At 44.1% G+C, this 18,225-nt stretch overlaps 1 protein-coding gene across 7 annotated transcripts in view; it reads right to left on the bottom strand.

The window, feature by feature from the left end:
- DNAH9 (dynein axonemal heavy chain 9) overlaps positions 1–18,225 on the bottom strand; it is a 199,429-nt gene that overhangs the window by 24,954 nt on the left and 156,250 nt on the right. For all 7 annotated transcript variants that reach the window (XM_068654543.1, XM_068654540.1, XM_068654541.1 and 4 more), the window contains one exon: positions 16,364–16,491. In XM_068654543.1, coding sequence (XP_068510644.1) covers positions 16,364–16,491 — 128 coding nt within the window. The remainder of the gene's footprint in view (positions 1–16,363; positions 16,492–18,225) is intronic.

Genomic DNA, 18,225 nt, shown 5'->3' with positions numbered 1-18,225 from the left:
AGTAAATGCAAGTTAGTGGGAAAAAGTCAAGCTGGTGGTTTTGCAAAGACCTTTAACATAAAATATTTAATTATTCATGCAACTAGGTACACATATCTGTCAGAAAATTAAGCAGTATTATGCAGAGATCAGAAAATGAATGCAGACTTTTCCAGCTATAGTCCTATATAATTTTCTAAAATTCCAGGCAATAAAATAGCTTTTCTTACACTATGAACAGGACAGATCACCTACAGCAGGGGTTCTTGGTCTAAAACCACCATAATTTTAAAGTTCGGTGTGCAATCCAAGCTGGCTCTGCTAACAGGCACTGTGGAAGGTGATTTATCCCATCCAGAGACAGGACAAGGAACTTCCTAAACTTAAAAAGCAGATGCCAAAAAGATAAACTGCTTGCAGGTGGCAAGGAAATTACACTAAGAAACCATATTAGAGACTTAGAATAAATATATATCACCTATAACAAGGATCAGAAAGGAGCTCTCCTGGTTAAATAGCAGAGTAGGAGCTCTCATGGTTAAACAGCAGAGTAATGGAGACTATTAAGAGTAAAATGACATTCTTCAGAAAAAGGAAATCATGTCCAAATGAGAAAAACAGAAAAGAGCACAAAATCCAGTCATGGTAAGGCTGAAAACGATTTTAAAAAGCAATCTTCTGAAAACAATAAAAACCAATAATAAAACCTTCTCCAGGCACAAGAAACTTACCACAGAGCCTATAAAACTAAAAGATGATCAAGGTGTATAGGGAGTGCCCAAGAAAGGCAAGGCCACCACAAAACAGCTCATATTTGGAGGAATATTCACTGCAGACTTTGGGGAGGGTCTCCTCCTGTTTTATAGCCTATTTTACAGGGGCAGAATCACTCACATGCTGAGGTTGGAGGTCATCCATCCAACCCTCCTGCGCAGAGCAGGGTCAGACAGAGCTGGCTGCCCAGAACTGTGTACAGATAAGTCTTTGAATAACTCCAAGGACTGAGCCTCCACAACCTCTCTGGGCAACTTTTCAACCACCCTAACAGTAAAAATAAATATATATTATTATATTTAAGGAAAAATTCCTCTCTTTCAATTGTGCCAATTGCCTCTTGCTCTTTCATTGGGCACCACTATGAACAGCCTGGCTCCATCTTCTGTACTCCCTCTGGCAAAAGGTATTTAAACCAATTGACAAACCCCTCTGAGCTATTTTATTTTGAGGCTAAATAATCCCAGCTCTCTCAGACTTTCCTCATACGGCAGATGCTCCAGTCCCTTAATCACCAGAAAGACTCTTAAATTGAAGCAGCAGATGAAGAGTTTTTAGGACAAATTAATAAACTAATAATAACAATTTACTAGGACCAGATGGTAGCCACCCTAAAGAAACTCAGATGTGGAAGTGGTCCATTACTGCTCAGTGGGCACTAGACAAACTGGTAGGAGCCTTAATAAGCAGTGAATCAACACAAAAACTGTGTGAATTAGAGAAAACGAGAAACTTAAGACTTCCAACCCATTTTAGGTTGCTAACAGGGGGATGCCCAAATCTGAGCGTGTCACCATATGTGATTGCTGGAAAGGCAGAGGTATCTCCAGAAGGTTACCACACCAGCTTCAGGAATCACCCAGGAAGGTGGAAGAATTGCCTCCATGGGGCCAGTGTCTCTCCATGTTTGTACCTTAATCCAAATAGAATATTTATCTTTCACTTAACAATTTTATTGCAGCTAAGGGAGAAGGTCTCAGAGACAAGCAACCAATTAAGGCATAGGAAACAGGCTGGGAAGCTACTCACAGGGTTTGAACTGCTCACCATATTCAAAAACCACCTGAAAGAGTGAATGAGCTGACAAAATTAGTCATAAGACAAACTAATTCCAGGTAGTAAAAACCAAACCTGATGGCAAAGAAGTGCAAAAGTGCGCCATCATCCTAAATGACTGGCTATGATATGGCAGAAGAAATTCAGTGTTGATAGATGCAGTAATGCATGCAGAAAATCAACCCTAGCTATTTATATGTGTAAACAATGACAGGTTCAGAATTAGCTATTACCACTCAAAGATCTCAGAGTCCTTACGGTTATTCTCTGCAAATAACAATTCAATGCTTAGCAGTGCAACAGCAATCAAATGTCAGCAAAGAAACAGCAAATAAACTGGAAACATTATTATGTCACTCCATAAATCCATGGCAGGCCTTCATCTTGGATGCAATACCCAGTTCTCATTTCTCTGTCCCCAGAAAGATATAGCTTCCATTCAACAAGCCACAAAATTTACATGGACTTGCCAACTTGGAGAGAGAGATCAGGGTGGAGGTGATGAATGAAGGATAATAATGTAGGCATGAACAGAGCAGTACATTCTTATATGATACATAACTAAATTGAGAATTCATTGTATCAGGGTTTTGTGGAGGTTGAGAGAATCTGGAATGAAGCTGAGCTTTGATTCACAGCAAGACACATCACTGCGTGCTTACCCTATTCATACATCCTTTCCCTCAGCATCTGGGCCTGCCTTCTGACGGGCAGGGAGTTGGGCTGTCTGTCCCAGCACGGTGCTTTTATGGACTGATGGCACAGAAGAGCACTGAGCTCCCTCATGAAAACACAAAAACTTTTGCCCTGGAGGTTTCGGTTCCTTCTCACAGACTGCTTGTGGAGAGATTCCATCCAGGACTGAGGAAGAGGACGAGCAGCTGCAGAGAAGGAAAGGCTGAGGTGCTTTGGGCATGGTTTGGGATGGGAGTGGTGGCTATGGTCACAGACTGTTATCAGGGATGGGTCAGCACTCAGAGCTGTTCCATGAGACACAAAGGACCAGATGGTGATGCATCTCTCCAGAGGAGCTGTAAGTGCCTCAGGAGATAAGAAATCTGGCTAAAAACTCAGTCACATCTGGAATCGGCACCCCTTGCACATCAGTGACTGTCCTTGCATGTTCTCCACATCCTTGGCAAGTCTTGGGTGCAAAAGCCAGTGTCACTTTTGTAGAGGGATCTGGTTAAGGATTGGTATATTTCCAATTGGTATCTCATTCATACTTTTTTTTTTCCCCTATATATCCATACATATATATATGTTGTTATGGTGAAGTCTGACTTCTTGACCCCTAATAGTGACTACAGTGCACATGGATGCTCATCCTGGATATGCACACACCGCAACCCAGCTCTACAACAGTGCAGCCAGTGGGCTCCCCCTACCTTCTGCACAGAGCAACTCCCTTCTCAGCTATCACAAAGCAAGAGCTCTGGTCTGTTCTTGGTGACACAAGCACATCTTCAGTACAAGCTGCTGCTTCACAGTGGCTTTCTGCTTCTGGATCTGTACCAATTTTCAAGGGTACTGGAAATGGGCACGCCTGAGCACAGATGTCTGGAGTTGAACTAATCATCCAACCAGGGCATCATAGAGAAGGTGGGTCATCTTATCCTAACCCAGATGCAAGCACTAAATCACAAAGTGGCAGAGTAAGTGTGGTTTCAAAACCACAACGTCTTCTAAAAATGTGCACTTAACTAATTCCATTTTCTTCCTCTCTGTGGGGCTGGATACAAAGTCCACCAAGATCTCAGGGAAAACTCCTATGCTGTCTCCCTGCCCAAGTCCGCCACATTTTAGATGTTATAACCAACACCCTGGTACCTTCAGTTTTGCCCTTTTTGCCCAAGATTTTATGAGGTTGTTTTGATGCCATACAACTTGCCATACAACTCCTTTTGATGCCATAAATTGCCATACAACTCCTGCCACAAGTCAGCCTCAGGCTCTGACAAGGCAACTGCTTCACACAGACACCTTGCACACCCAGTCCTGCTGCCCCAAAGCTGATTCATGTGACTGGGAGCAACATTTCTTCTTTAAAACTGCACCCTAAATTCAGTCTCCTTCCCTGAAAGGATTTAGGGTTGTGCTGGTGTTATATGGGTTAAATGGAGTCTGAGGCATGGGAGCAAATGAGAAGATGCCTGAACAAAGCAACCCTGTTCTGGGGAAGAGACACTCCAGTATAAAACACCACCTATATGAACAGCATCAGAAAAATGCAACTATATATGACCGTTAGCACACCAGTGCTTGTCTGAGGTATTTAGAATTTCAAGAGACGAGGTAATTGCCAGGGTCCAGGCAACCAACTCAGTCTAGAAGTTCAAGAATAAAGCGGGAATGTGTTTTAAACAGCTACAGAGATTTAGTAACTTAAGGGAACAGCTCAACAGAAAAGCATAAGAAAAACTGTGCATTAAGTATCAGTTTAATCACAGACTATATACCTGACCCTGCTTTCATCTTTAATTGGCAGTTTCTTCCTACATCTGTTTTTGTGGTGTTAGATGGCTGAAAAATAATTGCTTTAGCTTGTGTTGACATGACACCAATGACCATTATTTGTCAGCATCACTGCCTTCAGTATCACAGACAACTTAAGAAACACTTCTAAAAATAATCAAAGCATTTACATATTATCCTTTTGTGATAGAATGGATGGAAAAGAATATATGCAGCAAAACATGAGTTGATACTAAGAATTCATGATTTGATCAAATGAATACTTATGCAAGAAGCAGACATAAATAAACATACAGCTCAAAAAAAAATTCTACTAAAAGGACATACATGCTGTGGAGAAAATTCACAGGTTTGAAGGAAACCTTTCAAATTAATTCTCAGCAGTCAGATAACACAACTTGACAGAACACGACTAATGACAACATACGCAGACATAATAATTGAATGTTATGTTAATTATCAATAACGACACAAAATAGGCAATGCTTCCTTAATACCAATCACAGTTGAACTACTGAAGAACCACCTCCCCATGCTTGCTTTGAAACTTGCCTCCTGATGGTTTCATAGGCTGCCTCTAGCTCTTCCTTGGGAGAAAGAGGAGATAATTAAGCCCTGTCCACTTTTCTGTGGCTCAGGGCTTCATACACCGTCAATATTATCTCCCTAAAGCACACTGTGTAGTTTACACTGCAACAGTTTTTGTGTACTCCTGATTCCAGAAGACCTCCAAAAGACACATTTTATGCAGGACAAAGCAAGTTTATTCATTGCTTTATTGATTTTTTTTTCTTTTATATATTTTTTTTCTTTTCTGTGTTTTGAGGTCTGTGAAAAGAGCTGTTGTGTAAAAGACAACTCCCCAGCATCTCCACTTTGTCACAGCTCATGGTTCAGTCTTGGCTGCAGGTAAAACTGGGTTACAATGTCAAATTCATGGGCACATTACCTTTCTTTATGAATGGAAAGATAAAGGAGCAGGTGGGAGCCAAATCCTGCCAAAAGCAAACAGCTGATAAGAGGGTAAAAAAAGGAACCTGAAATATCTTCCTGTGCACACTGACCATTACCATCTCACCCTCTGTTATTTCCCTACTTTGCATCACAGAGTATGAGACAGAGAGCAAGTACCAGAGAAAGAGGGTCCACGGGCAGGGCTGGGGGGTATGTGCAGAAAGACGGGAACACAAGAGGCTTTCTTTCTTTGGGAATGCACTTCCAAGCACCTCTGTGTGCTTGTACTTCACAAGGCAGAACGTGTATCACAGGACGCAAGTGTTGCTGTGGTAACCATCAGAAATAGCAGCACATACATACAAACCACAGACACTCCACAGCACACTCCTTTTGCTGACAGTTGCTGGAGACCCTGCATGTTCCTGAGAGGGGCTCTCTCCTTTTCGCCTTATCTCCAATCACCTCCCAGAGCAGCGGGGATTAGTTGTGTTTACAATGCCTCATTCCCTTACGAGATGCTCTCAGAAAATTGTCACCGATTTAACAGTAAATCTAAGTGCTAGGCTTGGCAGTTCAGAGACAGCCCCAGCACTTCCATCTCCTTGCTCATGGTGGGCTGTAAAACAGGATGGGGAGGGGGCACTGTGGGTCTGCTCCCCTGGACATGCTTCCTCTCATTGTTGGTGTGGGGTTCCACCACACAACAAGGTTCAGGAACAGCTCCATCCTCCTTCAGCCAGCCCTACGATCCTGTGAGTGCTGCTACAGGACTCAGAGACCAAAATGGATGAGCACGCACACTCCATTTCTGAGCCACCACCACCATCTGCTCACAGGTCTCTGAGGCCAAGATATTTCTGAGCAACAAGCTGGACTGTAGTTCAACAGAGAGGCCACCCCAGAGCTCCAGAAGAACCCCACCTCTGAGCATGCTGTCCATTGTGTCACTGCGGGCCCTACGATGATCCCCGCCATTTTACTTGGGCTGGGCAAACTAAGTAGCTTGATGTCATCTACAAAGAGTGACTTCTCAATCCTTGTGGGTCCCTTCCAATTCAGGCTATTCTGTGATTCAGTGGTTTCAGTGTTTTGGTACCTATGATTCTCTGCTCACCATCTTAGCCACTAAGCAATGATGAACAGCTCAGCTTTTGCTGCACTGGAAACTATACAGCTATTCCTACCTTTTGTTTATGGATGCATCTCCTCTACAATTTGTGTTGTGATTTCATCAGTACAGACACAAAAGCAATACTGGCCTAGCTATAAAGGGACTGGCAATGTTGAGTCAAGCCAGTCCAGGTATGAGAGGGGTCTTTACAACTTTGCTAACACCCAGGATCTTGGCTGGGCCAACACTGGCTGTACTAAAGCTGTGTTATGTAACCTCACTGCTCTCATATTTGTTTAAGCCTCACCTGCTGTGGCTGCAGCTCCAAATGAGAACCTGACCCTTTTCTGCTACAGTAGTAAGAAATAGGCTGATCTGTGACCCTTCCACTAAACACGGTACAGAGAATGCAAATGCAAGTGGGGAAAGGGAACAGAAGAAAATAATAAATAAATAAATAAATAAATCCACAAAAAACAGTGACTGGCCTGAAAATTTAGAGCACTTCCAGGATACCTGCAGGCACCTGAGTGTTGCTAGACCAGTTTTTGGAATGAAACATAATGCATTCTTTAGTTTCTTTTAGCACAGACATGCCTGAATGTTGAAGATAGTAAATGAAATGTGCATAAGATCATTCCTGGGCCTAATGTCAACACAACTGCCCCTTTCTACACTACTGACCCATTTTACACTCCAAAACAGGCTGGGTTATATCTGAGATGTCTGCTGGGAATGATCGCTGGCCTATCCTTACTCCTGAACTGTCAGGGAGAGACCCAGCCGTTTTCATCCACAACCAGGAGCAGAACCTGCGCTGACAGTGAGACAGGAGAGACAGCTGAGGTCCAGCCTGGTGAACGTCTCCTGGCACTGCTGAGCTGACAAGTACAGGCATCACCTAGGGGTGATGGCAGCTAGGACTGAAAAATTCATGTACAAAGGCAAACACAAGAAGGAAGTAAATGGTGACTGAATGACTGAATGGAGCATAACAGGGGATCTAAAGAGAGGTTCGTAGGACCCAGAAGAGATACAGGGCCAGCTGGACTCAGCAGTCCATGGTCAGACCTGAGAACTTGTTCAAGAGAGAAATGATGGCAAGGCACTGCCCTTCTGAAGAGGTGTATTGAAATCATTTCGGCAATGGCAGCTGCCAGCTTGGGTATCTCCTGGCCCCTGTTCAGGATGTTTCTTTTTTTTTGATCAGCAACAGAAAAATAGAGATAACATGGATCCACTTGTATTTTGACAGAATGTGGCACAATTTAAGGCTTGAGAAGGCATTTGAGTTTGTCCTCACCTCTCCTCCAACCACTCTAACGCTTCAGTCTTTGTTTGAACCCCACAGTCCAGAACTCAGGTCTGGACCACAGCCCAAATACAGACATTAGTGGAAGGAGAGACTACTTGGATTTGCCAAGCCTGGGAGCACATGAGCATGAACTACAGAAAACCTGGACTGATCTTGATTCCCCAAAGTTTTAAAGACGGTGATGGAGGTTATCTCACCAAAATTTATTTAATAAAAGATTTAAAGATAGGTAGTGATGAGCAGGTAGAATGCACAGCAAAGAAAAATGGGTATTTCTCCTTTCATGTACACCTAGGAATGAAAAGATACTGTGGCTGGAAGGCAAAGTAATCTTTTTCTTTACTGAAGCAGAGGCTTAGTGCCAAATGCTTTTGTGAGCCTAGAACGGACAATATGTCTGTTACAGGACAGTATATCTCTCTTGCTTGAAGCTAAGTTTGGTGGTGAAGCGCACAGAAAAAGGCTCCATTGTGTTTATGATGCAGTAAGAAGTGCTGTGCCAACGTCTGGATCTCATACGGTTTTGCTCTAGGAGCTCACTATTATTCAATTTAGTACATGAAGCTGACTCAGTGAAGCAACAACCTATGAAAATGGAAAGATGCTCAAGAATTAAATTAACATGATTGCAAAGAGAGGGAAATGACATTTTGGCTAATGGATGAAGACTACAATTAAATTGGGAATATCTAATGTCTGAATTCTTCCCTGCATCATTTCATTCAGATCTACAGCTGTAAACATGTAAACAAATTTACTGTTTCTTTGCCATTAGGCTGAAAAACATCATTTGGTGATTTTGATGGTCACTGCCCTGGCAAAAAGCTTCAAAATAGGGCTAGAGAGGGAAACCCAGCAGACACAGCTTATGCCAGCACATACTTAGTGCTCCTTGATGTGCAGAGCTCTTTTCTCCCCACACAAATGAGACTGCACGCACCAGAGACCTGACCTTCACAACCCCAATCACTTTTCCTTCTCTGTGACAATCAGGTCCAACAGAGAACCTCCCTTCATCAGCTCCTCAGTCACCTCTGTGAGGACATTTTCACCAAAGCCCTCCATAATCCTCCTGGTTTGCCTGTGCCCTGCTGTGTGGCCCCTCCAGCAGTTATTAGGGTGGCTGAAACCCCCTGTGAGGAGCATCTCAGCTTCCTAAAGTGTTCTCTTCCACCCTAGAGAGAAGAACAGAAGATACTTCCTACCTAGGAATGGTGTGTAAGGCAGGTTAGAATAATCACTCCTCAGGTGCCCACAGCTATTGACAAGAACTCTCCTTGCAACAAGCTCATCATATAGAAGCAGGCTTATTATGCCCCCACCTGTGGGAGAGCGTGGCCATGGGGGTCGACAAGCCCCATGGTTGGTGATAACATCAGACTCTTAACGATGAGGCCATCAGGAATGTAAAGAGTTTAGAGGGAACAAAGAAGGATGATTCAGGAGACAACTTGCCATCTGGGGTTGCTGTTCTCTGGCCATTAAGGCATGGAAGTCGCTGGGTGTTTGCAGGGGCAAAGTTGGAAAAGTACTGCTGTGGGGCAAATAGTATAGGAAGGGAGCCTGTCCTCCAGATGGGAATGCAACAAGGAAGAATGAAGATATGCCCATCAATATGAAAGATGAAGTTAGGTCTCAGTAAGAGAGAGCTAATGTTATGTCATCAATAAAGAAGTAGCAGGTTACTGATCCTGAAAGAACCCTGGCGTCCGAGTGATCACTACACCACACCCACCTAGTGGAGGCATAATAAATTCATGACCTGCCATGATTTCCCTCCCTGGTATCGCCTACCTTCATCAGACACTAAGATGAGCAGTGACACTACGATGTGTCACATCACACATTTGCAGATGACACCAAGCTATGCGCATGTGTCGATCTGCTCGAGGGTAGGAAAGCTCTGCAGGAGGATCTGGATAGGCTGCACCGATGGGCTGAGGTCAACTGCATGAAGTTCAACAAGGCCAAGTGCCGGGTCCTGCACCTGGGGCGCAATAACCCCAAGCAGAGCTACAGGCTGGGAGATGAGTGGTTGGAGAGCTGCCAGGCAGAGAAGGACCTGGGAGTGATGGTGGACAGTCGGCTGCAGTGTGCTCAGGTGGCCAAGAAGGCCAACGGCATCCTGGCTTGTATCAGAAACAGTGTGACCAGCAGGGCTAGGGAGGTGATCGTCCCCCCGTACTCACTCAGCTCTGGTGAGGCCGCACCTCAAGTACTGTGTTCAGTTTTGGGCCCCTCGCTACAAGAAGGACATCGAGGTGCTTGAGCGGGTCCAGAGAAGGGCGACGAAGCTGGTGAGGGGCCTGGAGAACAAGTCCTACGAGGAGCGGCTGAAGGAGCTGGGCTTGTTCAGCCTGGAGAAGAGGAGGCTCAGGGGCGACCTTATTGCTCTTTACAGATACCTTAAAGGAGGCTGTAGTGAGGTGGGGGTTGGTCTGTTCTCCCACGTGCCTGGTGACAGGACGAAGGGGAATGGGCTAAAGTTGCGCCAGGGGAGTTTTAGGTTAGATGTTAGGAAGAACTTCTTTACCAAAAGGGTTGTTAGGCATTGGAATGGGCTGCCCAGGGAAGTGGTGGAGTCACCATCCCTGGAAGTCTTTAAAAGACGTTTAGATGTAGAGCTTAGGGATATGGTTTAGTGGGGACTGTTAGCGTTAGGTCAGAGGTTGGACTCGATGATCTTGAGGTCTCTTGCAACCTAGAAATTCTGTGATTCTGTGATTCTGTGATCACACACATCAGGACAGGAGGGAAGACAGGAAATCAGACATACAACATCCATGCCAAGACCCCACCAGTAAACTTACTAAACACCCTCTTGAGAACAGTTAAGGCTTTGCTACCACACCTGTGGGGAGACTGTAGGGGCCTTCAGTGCTCATACAGCAGGATAATTTTCCACTTTCAGTTCCTACCTGCTTTTTTCACGGCAGGGATTTCTCCTACCTGAAGCAGATCTTTTCACCTTTGCTATATTCCTGAGCACACAACTTTGCTCTGTTCTGCCACATTTCATCCTGTTTGGACTACTCCAGGCCTATAGTCTTCCCCAGCTGTCCTGCAACACATTTCAATCTTCATCTGTATTGACAATACTTCTCTTAATAATATACCAGTGCAAATCCATTAACACTTTTTTTTTTTTTTTGAGCCAAGGCAATGTCTTAAGTGAGACTAGTCCCTTGACTATTCTTTGGGAGTTCTGCTGGCAACATTTAACTTCTACAGCCTTGCTGATACACTCCTGGGTGGCACCTGCAGCTTTACTACAGCTCTCATTAATTAGAGCTGCTGCACTTCAGAGAATTACAGAACAAAATTGGAAGGGACCTCTGGAGGTAATCTGGTCCAACCTTCCTGGCTTAAGGAGGGCCAGCAAGTTTATTTCCTCTTAAAAGTCAATGACCTTTGCAGTGCAAACTATCTGATAGGCCTGATCTATCTTCAGCAAATTCCTAATACAACTGTTACTTACATTTCTTACTTATTTTGCCCTTCAAAGTTTGTTCTGAAACTTTGCATATTAGAGTTAAGACCAGTCTGCTCCGGTAATTTGTCCCTGTTTTAGAAATATATGCTAAATAATCTGTTATTTTCTAGTCAGATGGCAGCCTCTGATTTGACAGATTCATTACAAAAGCTTGCAATGGATTCATAGTTTCTTCCACCGCTGTTTAAATATTCTGGGATACAGATTATCCAGCCCTCTGAGTTGAACACATTATTCTCTTTGATCTGATTTTCCTCCTACTTTTAATAAATCTTGTTTTCAAGAAAAGTATGTTTGTGTGGGTGTTTTGAACATCAAGCCCTCAAGGACACAAAGTCTTTTAACCCTGGAAGAGAGCTGTCACCGAGACTCCCTCAGCCAAAATATTCCAAGCAGGGACCAGAGAGTCACAAAAAGTGACTTGGGAAGATGCTGTTAGAGGAATGGCACGAATCTGGATGCTGGGCGTGCTGGTAGCAGGGCTCATCTTCCACACAGCTGCACCACAGGAGATAGGAGATTGTTCAACTGTGCATGGGGTTTTACACGAGCTGGAAAGATGTCAACTGCAGAGGGCAGAGCCCTGCTGGACCTTGGTCTATCTCCTAGCAGTGGTACCTGGCTGCTGCCTACCTCCAAGGTCACAGAACTTGCCATAAGGAACAAACTGACAATTAGCTCTATCTCCCCGTTAAAACTGAATGCTACTCCTCTTCCAATGCATGAAAGGCTTTGGAGAGGAAGGTGGTACCTGGTGTATGTGTAAAACTGTGCATGTAACACCAAGTGCTACAGGCCTGGGGCTCCTGCACCATCCTTTCCTAGGATAATGCCCTAATGTGGTCTGTTTTCCCACCAGTCCAGCCCTAAGGACATAGCTGGGAAGGTGGGAAAAATGAAGGAACCAAGGGATCGGTGCATATGAAGGATGCCCAAGAGGTGACAACCCTCTGCCCAGAAGAGCCCCAGTGCTGCAGCAAGGAGACACTGCACATGGCAGCACAGTTTAGTTGGGACCCGCACTGCTCACGGTGGTCACACTGCTGCAGTTGCCAGGCACCCCTCACATATTTCAGAGAAACTCAGGCAAGAGAACAGGCTGTAAACAAATGCTCAGTCCAACTGCCAGATCTCCTCCTGCTTGAATATGCTTCCTGTGTGACGCCCAGGACCCCCAGGTCTCTGCACAATCTGCTAGAGATGCTCCATGTAAGCACATCCACCTCTCAGAGAAGTCCTGTGTGAACCTGCAGGAGGGGAAGTGCTTTTCTCTGCCCAAGCTGGCTATCCCCTTCAAAGTGACATATCACAAGCCTTTGTGAAATGAGCTGGTTTCCATCACCCAAAAGTCTGCATGTAACTCCATCTCACATCTTAAAAAGTAAGAAAAAAGAGAGTTTCTTTTTCCTTGGGGCAAAAGAAATATATAGTATTTGGAAACTCTTAAAAAGAAAACCTGTTTTCTCAGTAAATGACCTGCAAGTGTATCCCACAGCTTGTAACATGACAGATCCTGCATTTCTCACAACCATATTAATAAGAATACAAACACTATTTACATTTTCTTCCAACCCAAGAGAAACATTAAGGTGGTGGTGGAGGGGCAAGATACTAATATGCGCATTTATTCACACTTACCTGTTTTTTTCTTGATGTTCTTCATGGATTTTCAGCATGCCAAAGCAGTGGGATTTCATGCTTGACAAAATCTGCCTTAAAAGCTTTTGTTTTGCTTTGTTGTTTGTTTGTTTTTTTGTTGTGTCTCATTTTCTTACCCATGGAGATGAAGACCATTTCAACTGCTGTTAACAGACTTTAGCTACCTAACAAGGGACCAAACCTTTGCTCGCTACTGCCTGCTGGGCACTAGCAGAGAGCTATGGCCCAAAAAGAGCACACTAAAGCTGGCTAGCATGCTTCTGGTAGATTTTTCTTAGAAGATGATATCAATTGTCAAAACTGAAACTTAGAGGCCAAGGGCTAGCTTTGGCTTCTGTACCTTTTTTTTTTTTTTTTAAAGACGTTTTGAAATGGTCACTCAGCCTGTACTGGAGATATTTAGTGAAAGTGATTTCCAGTGATGGGAATTAAACACCTTCAGGAGTGGGGTGAGTCAACAGATGTGCACCCTCCTCAGGTTCCTTTCTGCACCTCAGCTCTCCCACCCATACAGCCACAACTCTTGCCACACAGTCTGAATGCAGACTTAGAAACTGTTCTTGCTGCTTCAGAATCAACTTTTTCTGCTGCCTCTATCTTGTAATGATCTAGCAACACGTTAACCAGCTATGGTGTAGCTGCTTGACAGCCCCAGAGATCAGTTCTGTAGTGAAACTTGCTGCAGAGGGTAACCTCCTAATTTGCCTCCTATGATGCTGGTTTTCTTTCGGCGGGTAACACTGGCCAGTCATTACAATTCATAAAGAATCAGTCCCACATCAGCAGCCCTTCCTGACGTAAGAACAGTGATCCTGCTACTGCAAAACAGTAAGACCTTCCCATCTGTTTCAATGTCGCTTAACAACTGATTCCCACAAACATAATTCCCCTACTCTGTATTACTCATAGTACTTGACTATCATTATTTCTGGTTCCAATCAAAGACTGGTAATGAACTACATGCGTAAAAGCCATTTAGGTGAGCATATCAAGCGTTTGTCTTGGAAAGTGTGTGTACGGGTTTATAGGAGACAGCAAGTTCAGTGGTTATCAGGGGAGCTTTACTCCATGTTACTTGAAGAGTTGATCAGTGGACAATAAAGTGCAGAAGTGAACCTAACAGCTGAACAATTTGTTGTCTGCTCAACAGCAAATGGAAAGCCTGGATGTAGCTGTCCTGTGGGTGGCATACAGCCTCCAAACAATGAGTTTGATTAATGTGGGTAAAATTACCCTGACTGCCTCTTGAGATATGCTCTGTCCCACTCTCTTATTATTATTGTGATGACTTATAAATTCTGGGGCATTTTTTGCATATCGAGTTGTCTGTGTCATTCCAGGTCCTGTGTAACTGATCTACAAACACTCCTGAAGCTGTAAGGTATCTGTCATCAAAAGCCTCAAAGGAAAGACCTTGTCAAATAAACTGCCATATGGCAAATACTTGCCATGATCCACCTATGACTGAAATGACAGGAGACTCCTTCGTGGGATTCTCAGTCATTCCTGCTGTGATGAGTTTGGATACTGATTTATCAATATCTGGAGTGATCAGCATTTCAGCCTCAAAAAAAACATTTGTTCAACCTTGCAAAAAAGTTTGCCCAGAGGGCCATCTGATTTCAGATGGATTTCTGCTGACCACAAAAGAGTTGAGACCAACCCGCCCAATTTAGGGGATACCTACTTAGCACCTCAGGTTGCTCTCCCTTCCCTTTTCCTCATTTTACATAAAGATCAAAGCCTTGGAAAGAAATGGGGACATGAAGTGAAATACAGTGGCACAATCTGGAGTGGAGCAGCTTGGCCCTTCTGTGTGACAGGTAAGATCCATTGCCCTGTTGTCACTCCACAGGCCTAACCAACAACACCAAAGGCAGAAACTGGAGAGAAATGGCACTGCCTGCCTCAAACACTCGCTTGATGTTCCCAAGTCTGTCCTGAGAGTGAACCAACACACGACACCCATCTCCCCGTGGGGCCCTGCCTGGATTGCTCAGAAGGTTGGTGACTATGAGAACATGAAGAAAGAGCTCTGATCTCTGCTTTTAATCAGCCTTGTCTACATTATTTTCTGCTAAACCAATCACAATATTGTACTAGGATGTCTATGTGTATGAATTTTTTTCAGTTTTGTGACCACAGCAGAGAAAATCCCAGGTGACTAACTGACCCCAGTGAGACCCGGTGCTGGCATCCAGCAGCCTGTCCTCACTGCCACTGCCATGCCTCCTGAATTTGCGTTATGCAGTTTTTGCTTCAAAACCTGCTAGCAGCCAGCTGCATTAAACTCCTCTGTCAGCTCCCAGGGGAGCCTGTCTGCTCTGTGCCACTGGAGATAGTCACACTTGGCAGGTGTTTCTGGAAAGCCAGTTAGCTCGACCATCAAAATCCGTCTTTCATACAAATCTCATTTCTGCAGCTCTTCTGATTTCACATTCAGGGTCCACTGAGACCTTTTACTGATTGCTTTGCCTACCAGAGATATGAATGAGTGAAACAAAAACACATACTACTCATCTGCTAGCACTGAATCAACAGACATGGACACTAAAGTTAAAAGAGCTCCTATACAGCAAATACTCCCCATTAGAGAGGAACGAAAAAAAAAAAAAAAAAAGTTCACGTTGCAGTACTGAATGAAAGACATTTTATAAAGCTGCTTAGTTTTACCACCATCTCAAGTGTGGAGGCTAGCATTGCAGCTGTCTATGTTAAAAGTTCTGGAAAAGCTCAGAATTGTCTACCTTGGAGGAAGCTTGCAGCAAGAGCATGAAGAAAGATCAAAATATCAGTGGCATTTAATTCAAAACCAAAATCAGGCCCATAGGCTCAGACCAGGACTCCAAGCATTGTCTTAACCTAAACCTTATACAAACAATTCAGTGATAATAAATGTTTATAAAATCCATATCAAGGAAATCAAAGGGATTCCCAAGACCTGCAAAGAAAGCTAGCATCACTGACTGCATATTAGCAAACCAAAGCACTCACAAAATAAGTGACTCTGGAGAGCACGTGGTGAAGACAGAACTCCCCTCGCACCCTAAAAGACTTGGCAACATTTTGCTGAGTTCTGAAGACAGCTTTAAGCACCTACCTGTTTTGGGATGCATAATGACAACACCTCCACTGCAGATAGCCTCTGCCTTTCCTGCGGCAGAGCACATATTCTTTTTGCTCATTTAAATACATAGCAGGTTTTGAGTGGTCAAAAGAGAACCATCTAACAGCTCTCAGGAACAGTTCTTAATGTATTTGTGGAGTAAATAAAACCACAGTCAAGGGTAACACGGCCTTCTCTCAGAGGACTCCCTTCAACTACACACTCCATAGAGGGCTCAAGAGCAAGAGAACCAAGATGACAAAGTCTGATAAAAACAACAGATAACAGCAAGAAACAGGTGGAAACTGGCAGTTTTGAACATGCAGATAATGTCTTGTCCCATCTCCCACCAGACAGGAGTGATAGCCTGCCCTTGTTAATTTGATCAGCACCAGGGAACAAGGGAAGATGGCAAAGCTGTTTCCAAAGACACCGTACCTGAAGGATGACCCAGTGACCCTCCTTTGCAGCCAGATCTAGAGCTTGTTCAGCAACTACCTCTTGACCTTGTCCAAGGGAGACATTGTGGAAATTCCTGTTGTTAAACGTATAACCAAGTTTTTTCCCTGAAAAAAAAAAAAAAAAAAAAAAAAAAAAAAAAAACAACAAACAATGCTCAGCACTTTTTAACTGGAATGACATGCAGCATAGCCAAGCTCAGGCAGCAGCAGCCTGGCTGAGTTCAGCCTTATGAAAAACCCTCACAGAAGAGCTATCACGCTTCTTACAAGAGTTATCTTGTCTCTCATACACTCCTTGCCAAAGCACGGAAAACAGCAGTGGCTTCTTTCAAACTACTTTTAATTACTGAGCAGCATCAACACAAAGGTACATTATTACAAAGTGCCTCTTGTTTAAAGAACACTATTCCCCTGCAACCTTGTATAAAAACGTATTTTACAGTGGTAGAAATTAAAATAATTTCCTGCCGATTAAATAGTCTTTTAACAAGATATCGTCCAGTGGGGAAATGTGCCATGTGAATGTATGCTCAAACCAGCAGCGAGGTTAAGAACCCTTTTGGTTTTGAGCAGGCAGCAGAAACAAAATATGTGTGAAAGTCTTGTGACCTAGACCAAGGCTTCCTGGTTTCTCAAATTTAGGAATCAGCCACCCTTCTGTTTTCATCTTGGATTTTGGCTGTGTGGAGATGCCACCAGTTGTACTGCTATGTTTGTAGGAAGGCCCATGGCTGGCAGGCTGCAGCAGATCCCATCAGAAAGGGTGCTCCAGGACCTGCAGGACCATTGGAGACCACCTCATTCACCAGGGCCCACACAGTGCACGGTGGGAACCCCAAAGACCATATCTTTTAATATACTGCTCTGTAGGAAAGATTGCAACTATTTAGTGTTTTTTTATTTTGTCCCTGATGCTCCTCTGGGCTCCTCCTTTGGAGGATGAGCACCGCGTTGTGCTCCCACAGGGAAGCAACCCCAGAAACATCCATGCTGGCACCGTGCAGTGTGGCAGGATGCATTCAGCACAGCCAGGGAGCCCCCATGTGCTGATCTCTTGGTGTTGCCTACACGTATTTCTACAGGCAGACAGCATACACACCCTTAATTCCTGCTGAAAGCAGATAAGTTTTATAGTAAAACAAGGAAAAGATTTGTCTAACAAGACTGAGAATGCAGCTCGTGGTACAAGATTGGAAACAGATGGGGATATATATAAATATCCAAACCCTTCCAGTTGCTCAGGTTTTCTGCTTAGCCTTACTATAGAAAACCCCCTAGGACACAGCATTACCCATATTTGAGAACTTCCAATTTTCTTTCTCACCATCTGTGGTTGCTACCAACATTGAGAGCTGCTGATCCACTCCTCACAGAGTAACTCTGCCCTCAGGACTCATCCTCTCAAGAAGGGATGGGGAAAATTTACAGAAAGTAGGTACTGCCCTAAACGAGGTGGTTAATAATGTAAATAAAACACAGTTGTTATTTCCCCATCATGGATAGGAACAGACTTCAGAGGGACACACAGTGAGCCTTCACTGGCTGCCTCACAAAAGACGATGCCAGACTTCCTCCTTGCTGGAGGGGAGAGGAGAGAGCACAGTGCAGGTAGGCTGTCCTCAGCAGGGTCACAGGAAGCTTTCCAAGACCAACAGTGTTTGCTTCAGGGTCCTCCCCATATTGCAAAGGAAAGGCTCCATGAGAGGGCAGCATCTGGAAGAAGTCATCTTCCATTCAAAAGACTTATCAAGTCAGACATCACTTTAATAAAACTTAATGAAGGACAGAGAAAATACTGAATAATGAATCTGGACCAAACCCCAGCGAGGCAGACTTGAA

Source organism: Anas acuta, chromosome 18 (assembly GCF_963932015.1).
Source record: "Anas acuta chromosome 18, bAnaAcu1.1, whole genome shotgun sequence".
Classification (NCBI taxonomy): domain Eukaryota; kingdom Metazoa; phylum Chordata; class Aves; order Anseriformes; family Anatidae; genus Anas; species Anas acuta.
This window is presented reverse-complemented; position numbering and strand designations above follow the sequence as displayed.